Below are 13,310 nucleotides of genomic sequence, written 5' to 3' on the forward strand. Positions count from 1 at the left end.
GCAAGAAGAGAACGCTGCCACATCTAAGGATTCATTTCCTACTCTGCACACACGGCAGATAAGGTTTGATCCAGCGCACGCCTGAAAAAAAAAATCTGCATTCTGCAACTGAGACGAGGAACTTTAGGAAACACGCTGTCACCCCGCGGTGAGGGCTGTTTCATTCTGTGTTCTGGTCTCGTTAGTTCCTGTTTTATTTTAAAATAGTCGGCCTTTTCTCCCGTCAAAAACATCAATATGGGTCGTGTGCACAGCAAGGTTATAATAGTTTTGGATTTTTCTTTAGTTTTAGTTTTAATTTCGTTGTGAATTTTTGTTTTCAAATTCAGTTAGTTTTAGTTAGTTTTTAGAGTGAGTTTTCTAGTTTTAGTTTAGTTTTTATTTTTTGAAAATGCTTAGTTTTAGTTTAGTTTTTATTAGTTTTAGTGTTAGTTTTTAGTTTTTTTGTAATGGGCTATGTGTTGGGTGCCAGATTCAAAGAGGTCATAATAAATGTTTCCTTTATTTCCTTTGGTTTATCATCTCAGCCCCAATAAGGTTATTAACTGTTTTGTATTTTGGTTCTAGTGTAAACATCCCAGTCTCAGTAAACATATTCACCATGTGTTGCATGTTCAAATAGAAACACTGAATTATGAATGGAAAAAGTTGACAAAAAAACGAAAACTAAGGACATTTTCACTATAATTTCATTTAGTTTTAGTTAGTTTTGTAACCACAAAAAACAGTTTCAGTTAGTTATCGTTTTTTTAAAAACTCTAGTTTTTATTTTTATTTCAGTTAACGAAAATGTTTTTTCAATTCTAGTTTTCGTTATTTCGTTAGTTTTCGTTAACTATAATAACCTTGGTGGAGAGTCAAACATGCAGCAGGCTTTTATCCAGGAGAGCAGAGTGTGAAAACAAAAGTAAACCGTTTTTAACTTAAGTTACGTGAATCACGTTTTTGAACATAACTTACGTTTTTTACGTAACTTGCAGCAGTCACATGACCCTTGTAACTATTTGTAACTACTTCATTTCCGGCATTTACATACATTTATTGACTGTTAAAACTCTCTTTTATAACACCTTACAAGAACTGTCTTTGCCCTAAACCTACACTACTGGTCAAAAGTTTTAGAACACACCAACTTTTCCATAATTTAATTGAAAATGATGCAGTTTAATGTCTCAGTGTGCTCTGAAATTAATGCACATTTGCAACATTTAAAATTCTTTATTGAGCATGATAGTGTTTTGAAAGTAAAAAAAAGATTCAAAATCACATTTTATGTTGGATTAAAGGACTAAAAAAAGACACAAAATGACCAAAAAAAGACACAAAATGACCAAAAAAGACACAAAATGACCAAAAAAGACACAAAATGACCAAAAAAAGACACAAAATGACTTACAAAGACATAAAAAGAATTCAAAAATGGACAAAATAGCCCAAGACTCCATAGAGTTAAGTTGTTAACCCATTTCTTGTTCCCTGAAAAAGGCCTACTTGTATAATTCTGAAATGTACATTATTTTCCAGTTTTGGTTAAGCTTACCTTTTTTTATGTACCTCTGGCAGTTCACCACTTACCTTTGGACCCTTTCAAGCTGTTCATTTGACTTGAACTGCTTGAATTTCAATAAAAAACTGGAAAAATTGGGGTGTTCTAAAACTTTTGACCGGTAGTGTAGATCAGTGGTTTTAAAACATAAATCCACAGAATGTTTTTGTCACATCGCAGTGAGGTGGTGTCTTACTTTGTGTTCTTGTCTCGTTATTTCCTGTTTTATTTTGAAATAATCACTCTCCTCTCATTTCAGGTCACTTAACCTTCCCCGTGTGTCATCCTTCTGATTGTCTCCCCTAATTGCCGATAGTGTTCACCTGGTGCTCCCTTCCCTCCATGTGTTCTAATAGTCTTTGTTTTCCCTTGTTTCGTGGAAGTTTGTCTTGTTTCGCCTTTTGTAATCCCTCGCAAGAGTGATTTATCTTTTGAATTTATTAGCGTAGCGCCAGTATTTAGTTTTTTAGGTTTTTCTAGTCAGCCGTTTTGTTCCTCCTGTTAGAGTGAGAGATTTTGTGTTCTTTTTTATTTTTCCCACTTTAGACCTTTTCTAGTTTTATCGTAGTGTTCTGTAGATTTCCTTATTTTCTGTCAGCAGTTATTTTGTGTGTTTTTTTTGTCAATTTGTGTCTTTTTTTGGTCATTTTGTGTCTTTTTGTGTCTTTTTTTAGTCATTTTGTGTCTTTTTTGGTCTTTTTGTGTCTTTTTTGGTCATATTGTGTCTTTTTTGTGTCTTTTTTGATACTAAATCTATTTGAGCTTGTCTCCAGTTTTACTTGGTATATCATCATCAAACTGAAACTGGCCTCATGGAGTTTACAGCCAGAACTTTAGAGGTAAATGTACAGTAGGGCTCCACGCTGCTTTGTTTTCTAGTCTGATGGAGTCAACAAGTCTGGATTATTTGGAGCTTTTAGTGACTCCACAGGGTTAATAGTTTTAGTTTTTTTCTGAAATATCGTGTGCATATGGACAATGAGGTGTTTTTATACCAGTGGGACAAATGTAAGACACAGACGTTTTAGTAAATGAAGCATTTCTGCAGCCAGCGTACCGTGACAGACATCGGCAGGATTTATCTGCTCTCCAAAACCTTTCCTCTGAAAAAAGTGTGCTGTCAGCTGTTTCATTTGGAAAACACAGGAAACAAAAACAAGAGGAAAGGACGTGTTATCTTATCTCAGAGATGATATCTCCTACAATGTTTCGGCTCCAGGGAAAATAACTTGACACGAAAATAACTTCATATATTTAAATCCATATCCGTCTTAATGGAACGGGAAGAGAGAGAAAAGCAATTTCTTTCCTTCATCATTTTAATTTTGCAAATGAAAGATTTTGGCCAATTAAAAAAGTTATTTTGACTGCATGTCAAAAGAAAAGATGTTGTGATATTAGACTTCAAGAGAGTCTCCAAACGATTAAAAATCACATTTTATGTTGGATTAAAGGTATAAAAAAGACACAAAATGACTAAAAAAGAAACAGAATGACAAAAAAAAGACACAAAATGACTAAAAAAAGACACAAAAACACACAAAATGACTAAGAAAAGACACAAAAAGAAACAAAACTAGTAAATTTCCTCTGGGGAAATAGTGAAAGGGCCACGGGGGCTACTGCCGGTGTGTGTACACTATGATGAGATTCTTCAGAGATTTATAAAAATTAATACTAGTAATGTTATGATACAATATTATAAACAAGGAGCACACCTACAACAAACATTCCTTTACAAGTATTTATTTATACAGCAACCTATGACCTTTAACCTCAAAATGTGTGTGTGTGTGTGTGTGTGTGTGTGTGTGTGTGTGCGTGCGTGTGTGTGTGTGTGTGTGTGAAACATGTGTATCTGGAGGAGTGTGCACACTTACGCATCTGTATCTGTAACTGTAATCACATCAAAGCATCAAAGGCTTTGCGGACAACCAATCAGAGCAGAGCAATCATCAGAATTAACTGCCACCTGGATGTTCCTGAACAGTGACAGCAGTCAGAGGTGGACAGACTGGAATTTCTGTCCTCGAACAGAAAGCATTTTTGGCAAAACCATAATACCTATCATTGATCCGACTTCACTTTGAGCGTCCTGAGTTCTTCCTGAACCTCTACATATGTTTTTTGTGAAGAAAAATGAAGAAATAGCTTTGTTAGAGCGATCTGAAAAACTGTTAAATATGCTTTTCTACAGAAATCTTCCTGCGTTTTTAATATGGGAGCCAATGAGGCTGTTGGTGGTGTTGGTGGATCATCTGTGCGTCCTACGCCCAAACTATAACTCTGACAGCTTTACCAGAGGATTGTGAGGGAGAAGACTAATTTTCCTACGTTTCTATGTATAAATTATTTCTGTAGAGTGGAATTTGCGGCCTGGAGCGCAGTTTTCAAATTTATTTTTTGACAGTTTTTTCTCTCCCTCTACACTCTGGTGATGATGTCACACACTGTGACACGAACATTCCGTGCAATACACACCCATTATAATCTCAGAATTTCTCCAAAAATGATCATGGTCATTGAACAGGGATTGATAAAAAACTATATGACCTATCGAAACGTGGATTAATACACCGATACACAAGACTTGTGTCTACTGTTTAAAGTTTAAATGGAGTCTCTAGGTGAAATTATGCCGGAGAAGTAGACGTTTAAAAATCTCCAATTATTGTTCTTTTTCGCCCATTTTTTTTCTGCCGTCCCATTCATTTCAATGCTAAATTGTGGCCCTAACTAGACTTGAGGAGAGTTTCCAGTGTAGCTGCTGTGTGACCAGTGTTTAATAGTCTTACCATGACGGAGATGTGCAGGATGCGGAGCTCCTCCTTGGCCGAGTCGTTGGCCGGGTCCTCGGTGGGCTCCGGCAGGTTGAGGCTGCCGTCCTGGTGGTGGATGTGGAAGAGCAGAGTGCCGTTCTCCAGCCACTGCTGCCTCCAGCGCACCAGAGGGATGTCCTCCGAGTTCCCAGAGATCTCTGCAGAGACAACACACACACAAAGAGCATGAGATGAGAAACTCTGTTTTCTGTTGCAGCACAGTTTCCCTATAATCAACTGCCTACATCTACTGGAAGGAGATTCACTGGAATTTAAGCAGTTTTCCAGAAAAAAACATATTCTCTTTGGTGTTGGTCTCACTTTTCAAATGAAATGCATAAACTTGGTTGTATCAAACTCAAGTGTGACTAAAAAAATGACTGAAAAAAGACAGAAAATGAGTAAAAAAAGACACAAAAAGAAACAGAATGACTAAAAAAAGACACAAAATGACTAAGAAAAGACACAAAAAGAAACAAAAATAGTAAATTTCCTCTGGGGAAATTGTGAAAGGGCCACGGGGGCTACTGCCGGTGTGTGTACACTATGATGAGATTCTTCAGAGATTCATAACAATTAATACTAGTAATGTTATGATACTATATAATATACAAGGAGCACACCTACAACAAGCATTCCTTTACAAGTAAAAAACACATTTTCTTTGGTGTTGGTCTCACTGTTCAAATGAAATGCATAAACTTGGTTGTATCAAACTCAAGTGTGACTAAAAAAAAGACTGAAAAAAGACAGAAATGAGTAAAAAAAGACACAAAAAGAAACAGAATGACTAAAAAAAAGACACAAAATTACCAAAAAAAGACAAGATACAACCAAGTTTATGCATTTCATTTGAACAGTTTATTCCAGTTTGCACGCTGTTGCAGGAGCCATTTCACCACCTTGGTCCACACTGAAATATCTCCACAGCTTTTATTCTGGTGATAACTGCATCTTTAGTTTGACTTTTTTGGTTTTCATCAACATGCGTAAACAACTACTGAATGCATTGATTTGTTACAAATAACTAAATCTGCGTATCATTCGTTCTTTCCATTTTCATTTGGCAATCAAAAATCAAATAATGAAAAAATTGACTGGAATTTTTTTATTTGTTTTTATTATAACACAAAAAATAAAAAAATAAAAATGCTTGTTTTTTCATATTTCAATATTGATATAATTATAATATAATTGTAGTGTTGACGTTTGGTTTTCAGTTTTTAGAAAAAAAGTTTTACACAACCAGGAAGATGATTAATTGCATGATATTCAAAGAAGTATTCACTGTGGATTTTTTTAAATTAATATAACACATTTGGATATAGATTTTCCAGTAAAATATTACATTATGTGAAAAATGTATAAACTGTTTCCAGTGACTAATTCATCTTCAGGTTCATTCTAGAGGACCTCAGGTATCTTCTCACAAACTTACAGGACGTTTCAGTGTGGAATATCAGTTTAAAATGCACTTGAATATTTATTGTAGGGTAAATATTCAAGTGCATTTTATTATGGATTTTAACATAATGTAATATTTTACTGTACAGTCTGTAGCCAAAGGTGTTTTATTTTTTTTAAAACATTCACAGTGAACGGATTTCTTGTCAAGGTAAATTATCTGTCCATGCAGCAAGATCTTTCCCCTCAGATTTAGTTTGATCTGGTTTTAGACCTTCAGATTTACTGTTTGATCTGGTTTTAGACCTTTTTTTGCAGTGTGCATTCAGTCACCATCACCTCTACCTAAACCTGATTCATGTCTATCAGCTGAAGGAGTTTATATGCATGTCAGGGGAACAGAAAGCACCAAGAAGTGATGAAACTCAGCAGATAAAGATGAGTAAACAGTGGTTTTATGGAGGCAGTGGAGCAGAAGAAGCTTTGTGCTTTGTGTCAGTTTCTTCAGAAACTGTTTGAAATATCAGTGATGTGCGTCCCTAAAACACACGGTGCACAAAATGGAAAACATTATAGATGCATGACAGAGCTTTATGGCTGATGTGTTATGTAAGTGTGAAGAGTTGCAAAGATGCATCAGGCTCATAAGTCAGGAGAGGTAAGAGGAGGAGCTGAGGGGAAACTGGAAAAGAGATCAGAGGGACTCCAGACTGGATCCTCCGACTCTGAAACCAGCTGCAGGAAGAGATTCAGGGTTCTCCGTCACAGATCTGGGTGATGCAGGTAAAAGGATCGATTAAAACTGGGATTAAAAAAAGCTATTTAACCCTTGTGAGTCCACAAATGCCCCGGCCAAGCAATCAACTAAGAGAAACATGATTTTACTGTTTTTGCAGAGATTTTTCAGATTTTCCAGTCGGAATTCAGCATTTTTAATTGGATATCTTGTGTTTAATGTTTATGATGTGATCTTTGTGTTTTTGTATGTGTTTTTATTTGTGTTTTTTGTAATTGTTGTGTTTTTTCGGGGTTTTTTGTATGTTTTTTGTGTGTTTTATGTGTTTTTTATGTGTTTTTTAAATTTTGTGTGGTTTTTTGTGTTATATGTATGTTGTTTTTTTGTGGGTTTTATCTGTGTTTTTTGTCTGTTTTATGTGTGTTTTTTGAAATTCTTTTGTGGGTTTCATGTGTGTTTTTGTCATTTTTTTTGTGTGTTTTTTTTGTATTTTTTTGTGTTTTTATGTGTGTTTTTTGTGGGTTTTATCTGTGTTTTTTAATCTGTTTTATGTGTGTTTTTTGAAATTATTTTGTGGGTTTCATGTGTGTTTTTGTCATTTTTTTGTGGTTTTTTGTGTGTTTTTTTTGTATTTTTTTTTTGTTTTTATGTGTGGTTTTTTTTGGGTTTTATCTGTGTTTTTTTGTGTTTTTTTGTAATTTTCTGTGAATTTTCTATGGGGTTTTTGTATTTTTGTGGGTTTTTTCTTAATAAGCCCAAGCACTGTTTTATGCATTATATGTTCTGTGTAAAAACAAATATATTGGCACTTATCTGAAAACAAATAGATAGCAATATGGCTGACCAATAAATCAGCATACAAATACACAAACACACACACACACACACACACACACACACACACCCTTCCCTCTACCCTTGGCTTTAACAGCGACTAGATGTCCTCCCGCTCCATCATACACTCGTACAGCTTCATTTCCGAACACTTCCTGCCCTCACAAACAATAATAAGCTTCACACTGAAGTACGTCATTCATCAGCCAGAATAATCATATCTGCACCCGGCAGACAGCAGACAGCTTCTCATCTCCCTCCTGATTTAATGCACTACGATGTGGATGTCAATGGCTGTTGGTGCAGGTTTGTCATCTCCATTTCAGAGAGAGGGTCAACTGACAACACAGGGACACAGGTCCCCTCCAACTCATGTAGGGACGTAGAGAAAGACCTCAGTGCTGCCAGGAGACAGACGAGGGAGGCAACAATGTGTTAGGGCTGCAAAATTAATGGAATTTTAATCATGATCACGATTTTGGCCGCCACGATTAAATTAACCTGATCGTCGGTGATATTTCCCTTTTAAAATGCGTCTCTCCTGCAGATCTAATGAAGCACTTTCTACACCAGTAGTCCTCCAACCACCAGGGGGCGGGGCCGTGTTTCTCCCCTGAAAACAGCCTGGTTGCTGATTGGATAGAACACTAAGCAGGATGTGACGTAGTACTCAACAGTGTTGGCATCTTAGCGACTTTGTTGCTATATTTAGCGACTTTTCAGACCCCCTTAGCGACTATTTTTTAAAAAAGCGACTGGAGACAAATCCAGAGACTTTTTCTGGTGTTATTGGAGACTTTGGGAGACTCGTTCTTACTCTTCTTAACGAGCCGCGGGGGCCGGAGGCTCGTTAAGAAGAGCCTCCGGCCCCCGCAGCTCGTTAAGAAGAGTAAGAACGAGTCAAAGCGGCACAGTCCTCCTGCAGCAGTCTCTCCCAGCTGCAGAGTCGGAGGGGACGTTTACCCCTTAGCGTCCAGTCTGCAAATTGCTAGCAGGCTAACAGTTAGCTCTGTAGCAGTACAGTGTGTATGTGCTAACTGCCTAACAGTTAGCTCTGTAGCAGTACAGTGTGTATGTGCTAACAGGCTAACAGTTAGCTCTGTAGCAGTACAGTGTGTATGTGCTAACAGGCTAACAGTTAGCTCTGTAGCAGTACAGTGTGTATGTGCTAACAGGCTAACAGCTAGCTCTGTAGCAGTACAGTGTGTATGTGCTAACTGTTAGCCTGTTAGCACATGCACACTGTACTGCTACAGAGCTAACTGTTAGCCTGTTAGCACATACACACTGTACTGCTACAGAGCTAACAGGCTAACAGTTAGCTCTGTAGCAGTACATGGTGTATGTGCTAACAGGCTAACAGTTAGCTCTGTAGCAATACAGTATGTATGTGCTAACAGGCTAACAGTTAGCTCTGTGGCAGTACAGTGTGTATGTGCTAACAGGCTAACAGTTAGCTCTGTAGCAGTACAGTGTGTATGTGCTAACAGGCTAACAGTTAGCTCTGTAGCAGTACAGTGTGTATGTGCTAACAGGCTAACAGTTAGCTCTGTAGCAGTACAGTGTGTATGTGCTGCTGCTGCAGGAGGTGTTCACTTAGCGATCTCTGTTTGTTTACAACAAGCACCAGACACTAAAACCTGTCCCTGTTGTTTGTTTAAAAGTAGTGCAATAAAAATACAGATGTTTTCCTTAACATGATTACATACAGTATTGATCAAAATAATCATGATTATCATTTTAGCCATAATCGTGCAGCCCTCAGGAGGGAATATGTGCATTTTTCGGATAAAATGAAAAGACTTTGACATCTTTTAATGAGTCTAATGAGACTGTGCGGATCAGAGCAGCTCTGGTTTAATGCCTCCTCTGCAGGATGCTCTTCATCTTATCCTGCTTATGGATTACTTTGGACTCGGTGCCATGAAACAGACTATTACGCTAATTGCTAGCATGACCCCGCGCTGCACACGGATCTATTACCCAAATATATTGTGCCAGATATACAAGTAAACAAGCTATCAAATAATTTAAAGCTAATTTTACACACAGATGTCAGGACGGAGTGAACAGAGGAGCGGAGCTAGCTCAGAAAGGGAAGGATGGTGGGGGAGCACTGAGGGACACAGTCCATTAGTGAATAGTCCATAATTGATCAAAGTCCGTACGATGTTGCTGGTTCACTGGTGGTGCGGCGCGGCGGCGGTTGCAGGGAGAAATCACGGCCTGTAAATAATAATGAGGATTAGGCCTGATCAAAAGAAAAAGCCCAGAAGTGAGTGACTCCAGCAGTCAGTTAAGGCACTTGTGTTAGCATGGGAGATGAGAATTAGGACGGAAACAACAAAGCAGTGAGGAGGTATAACAGCACAAAGACACACAAACACAACACACTGCAGAAAGACACCGTTAAAAAACAAGGAAAAACCAGTACAAAACTTAGGTATATTTTGCCTGAAAATATGAAATTTATCTGCCGATGGAACAAGAAAATTTGTCTTGTCAAGACTTTCCAAAACCAGTAAAAATATCTAATATCAATAAAGCCACAAATACCTTAGAATTAGTTTATTCTAACTAATAACAAGGGACTTTTTCTTTGTTCACATTTGCAACATTTAAAATTCTTTATTGACCATGATAGTGTTTTGAAAGTAAAAAAAAGGTTCAAAATCGCATTTTATGTTGGACTAAAGGACTAAAAAAAGACACAAAATGACCAAAAAAGACACAGAATGACCATCAAAAGACTCCATAGAGTTTAAAACGAGGAAAAAAGTACAAAAATTAGGTGTATTTTTCTCAGTAACAAGCTGTAATATTATTATTATTTAGATCATTAAGGACCAAAACACTAAAAACAAGTGAAACAGTCAAACATTTTGTGTCTTTTTTGGTCATTTTGTGTCTTTCTTTAGTCATTTTGTGTCTTTTTTTGGTCATTTGTTGTCTTTTTTTAGTCACTTTGTGTCTTTTTTTTGTCATTTTGTGTCTTTTTTTGTGTCTTTTTTGGTCATTTGTGACTGTTGTTGTGTCTTCTTTCGTTATTTTGTGTCTTTTTTTAGTCATTTTGTGTCTTTTTTAGTCATTGTGTCTTGTAAGTCTTGTAAGTGTTGCTGAAACAGCTTTGTAACTGTTGATATGCTAGTTTCCAGCATGTATTTACTCAGTATGGTCATAAAATCTCATAAAAAACAAGCTGTAATATCTGTTTGAGATAATTAAGGACCAAAACACTTCAAACAAGTGAAACAGCGGCACATACAAACTGCTGACTAAGAAGAACTATCTGACCAGACAAAAAATAAGCAGATATCCCCTTGATCTGAGATATTTAATCTTAGTTATATTCCAGTTTTTGCAGTGGACTCACCACTGCGAGGCCTTAGTAGAGATCTGTGCGTATAAAGGCAGTATAACACCATTACACTGATTACTGCTGGAGATGGAGTTGCAGGCAGGATTTTCCTGCTGATCACAGGCTTTTACACAGTGTGACCGACTTGAGAACATGTATCCAGTTACACTACTCTGCAGCTGCACAATGTGGGCCTCCATTTATTCTCATCTGTTGGTTAGTCTGCTTCATGTGCTGATGCTCTCCTTCACATCACCACCAGAGCAGGACTCTGGTCTCACGGGGAATTCATTAGCAGAGTTTTGGAGCTTTAACCTTCGATCAATCATTTTAAATAGATTTTGTAATCTTCTAGTAAGTTCCTAAACCAGGGGTCTCAAACTCAAATTACAATGGGGGCCACTGGAGGCAGTATAAAAATTACTAAAAAAAGACACAAATTACTAAAAAAAATGGCACAAAATTACTAAAAAAGACACAAAATGACCAAAAAACACTAAATAACCTAAAAAAGACACAACATTACTAAAAATAGACACAAATACCAAAAAAAGACACAAAATTACCAAAAAAGACAGAAAGTTATTAAAAAAAGACTCAAAATTACCAAAAAAAGACACAAAATTACCAAAAACCCACTAAATTACCAAAAAAGACACAAAATTACTAAAAAAAGACACAAAGTTACTAAAAAAGACACCAAATGACAGAAAAAAAACAAATTACTTTAAAAATATACAAAATAAGAAATAAAAAAGACACAAAATTGTTTAAAAAAGACGCAAAATGACCAAAAAAAGACACAAAATGACCAAAAAAGACACAAAATTATTTAAAAAAGACACAAAATTGTTTAAAAAAGACACAAAATGACCAAAAAAAGACACAAAATTATTTAAAAAAGACACAAAATGACCAAAAAAAGAAACAAAATTACAAAAAAAAGACACAAAATTATTTAAAAAAGACAAAATTAGCAAAAAAAGACACAGAATTACCAAAAAAAGTAATTAAAGGGACCTTCCACACAAAACACGGTAAAGTGCCATTCATATAAAACTCACATTAAACTTTCATATCAAGGTGGGGGCCACAAAATATCGTCACGAGGGCCACAATTGGCTCTCCATTTCAGCGCCTGTCTCTTTAAGAACACCTCTTGAAAGAAGTTACACCTTCAGTGACAGAGATGTTTCTAACACATGGTTTATCAAAGTCTCTATTTCTAACCAAAACTATAAAAATACAATGTTTTTTTCCAAAACTCCACCTAGTGGTTTTGGTGCCGACTCCATCCAAGCCAAGGGTCAGCCACCTTTATATCAAAAGAGCCAATTTTTGGCAAGAAAAAAAAGAAATAAAACTATTTGCCTGGAGCCATTGAACATATTTGAGTGCTCAAATTAAGGTAATTTGCCAATTCTTCTGTCAGATCTAACATGTTGGTGAGCCAGCAGTGAAAAGCTGGCAGTAAAAGCAAACTAATCTTTACTTCCCTCTGAGACTTTTCTGTTTTTTTGGGCGAGGAGGTTTAGAATTCCCAAGACGAGCTAGAAACTCAAAGCTTTCTCTTATTTATCCCTGTTCAATGGCCATGATCATTTTTGGAGAAATTCTGAGATTATAATGGGTGTGTATTGCACGGAATGTTCGTGTCACAGTGTGTGACATCATCGCCAGAGTGTAGAGGGAGAGAAAAAACTGTCAAAAAATAAATTTGAAAACTGCGCTCCAGGCCGCAAATTCCACTCTACAGAAATAATTTATACATAGAAACGTAGGGAAATTAGTCTTCTCCCTCACAATCCTCTGGTAAAGCTGTCAGAGTTATAGTTTGGGCGTAGGACGCACAGATGATCCACCAACACCACCAACAGCCTCATTGGCTCCCATATTAAAAACACAGGGAGATTTCTATAGAAAAGCATGTTTAACAGTTTTTTTAGATCGCTCTAACAAAGCTATTTTTTCATTTTTCTTTAAAAAAAAACATATGTAGACGTTGAGGAAGAACTCAGGACGCTCAAAGTGAAGTCGGATCAATGATAGGTATTATGGTTTTGCCAAAAATGCTTTCTGTTCGAGGCCAGAAATTCCAGTCTGTCCACCTCTGGCTGCTGTCACTGTTCAGGAACATTCCACAGCTGCAGTTAATTCTGTTGATTGCTCTGCTCTGATTGGTCGACCGCAAAGCCTTTGATGCTTTGATGTGATTACAGTTACAGATACACACACACACACTCCTCCAGATACACATGCTTCACACACACATATTTTGAGGTTAAAGGTCATAGGTTGCTGTATAAATAAATACTTGTAAAGGAATGCTTGTTGTAGATGTGCTCCTTGTATATTATATAGTATCATAACATTACTAGTATTAATTGTTATAAATCTCTGAAGAATCTCATCATAGTGTACACACACCGGCAGTAGTGGCCCTTTCACTATTTACCCAGAGGACATTTTCTAGTTCTGTCTTCTCATTTTGTGTCTTTTTTGGACATTTTGTGTCTTTTTTTTTTAGTCATTTTGTGTCTTTTTTTGGTCTGCTTTGTTTTTACGTCTGGATGTGATGAAGAAGCTGTTTTGGCTCTTTTGGAGACTCCAGAG

At 36.7% G+C, this 13,310-nt stretch overlaps 1 protein-coding gene across 4 annotated transcripts in view; it reads right to left on the reverse strand.

Annotated features, from left to right (window-relative positions):
• Positions 1-13,310, reverse strand: part of astn1 (astrotactin 1) — a 679,871-nt gene that overhangs the window by 548,396 nt on the left and 118,165 nt on the right. For all 4 annotated transcript variants that reach the window (XM_059344320.1, XM_059344318.1, XM_059344319.1 and 1 more), the window contains exon 2: positions 4,342-4,523. In XM_059344320.1, coding sequence (XP_059200303.1) covers positions 4,342-4,523 — 182 coding nt within the window. The remainder of the gene's footprint in view (positions 1-4,341; positions 4,524-13,310) is intronic.

This window comes from Centropristis striata, chromosome 11 (assembly GCF_030273125.1).
Source record: "Centropristis striata isolate RG_2023a ecotype Rhode Island chromosome 11, C.striata_1.0, whole genome shotgun sequence".
Taxonomy (NCBI): Eukaryota; Metazoa; Chordata; class Actinopteri; order Perciformes; family Serranidae; genus Centropristis; species Centropristis striata.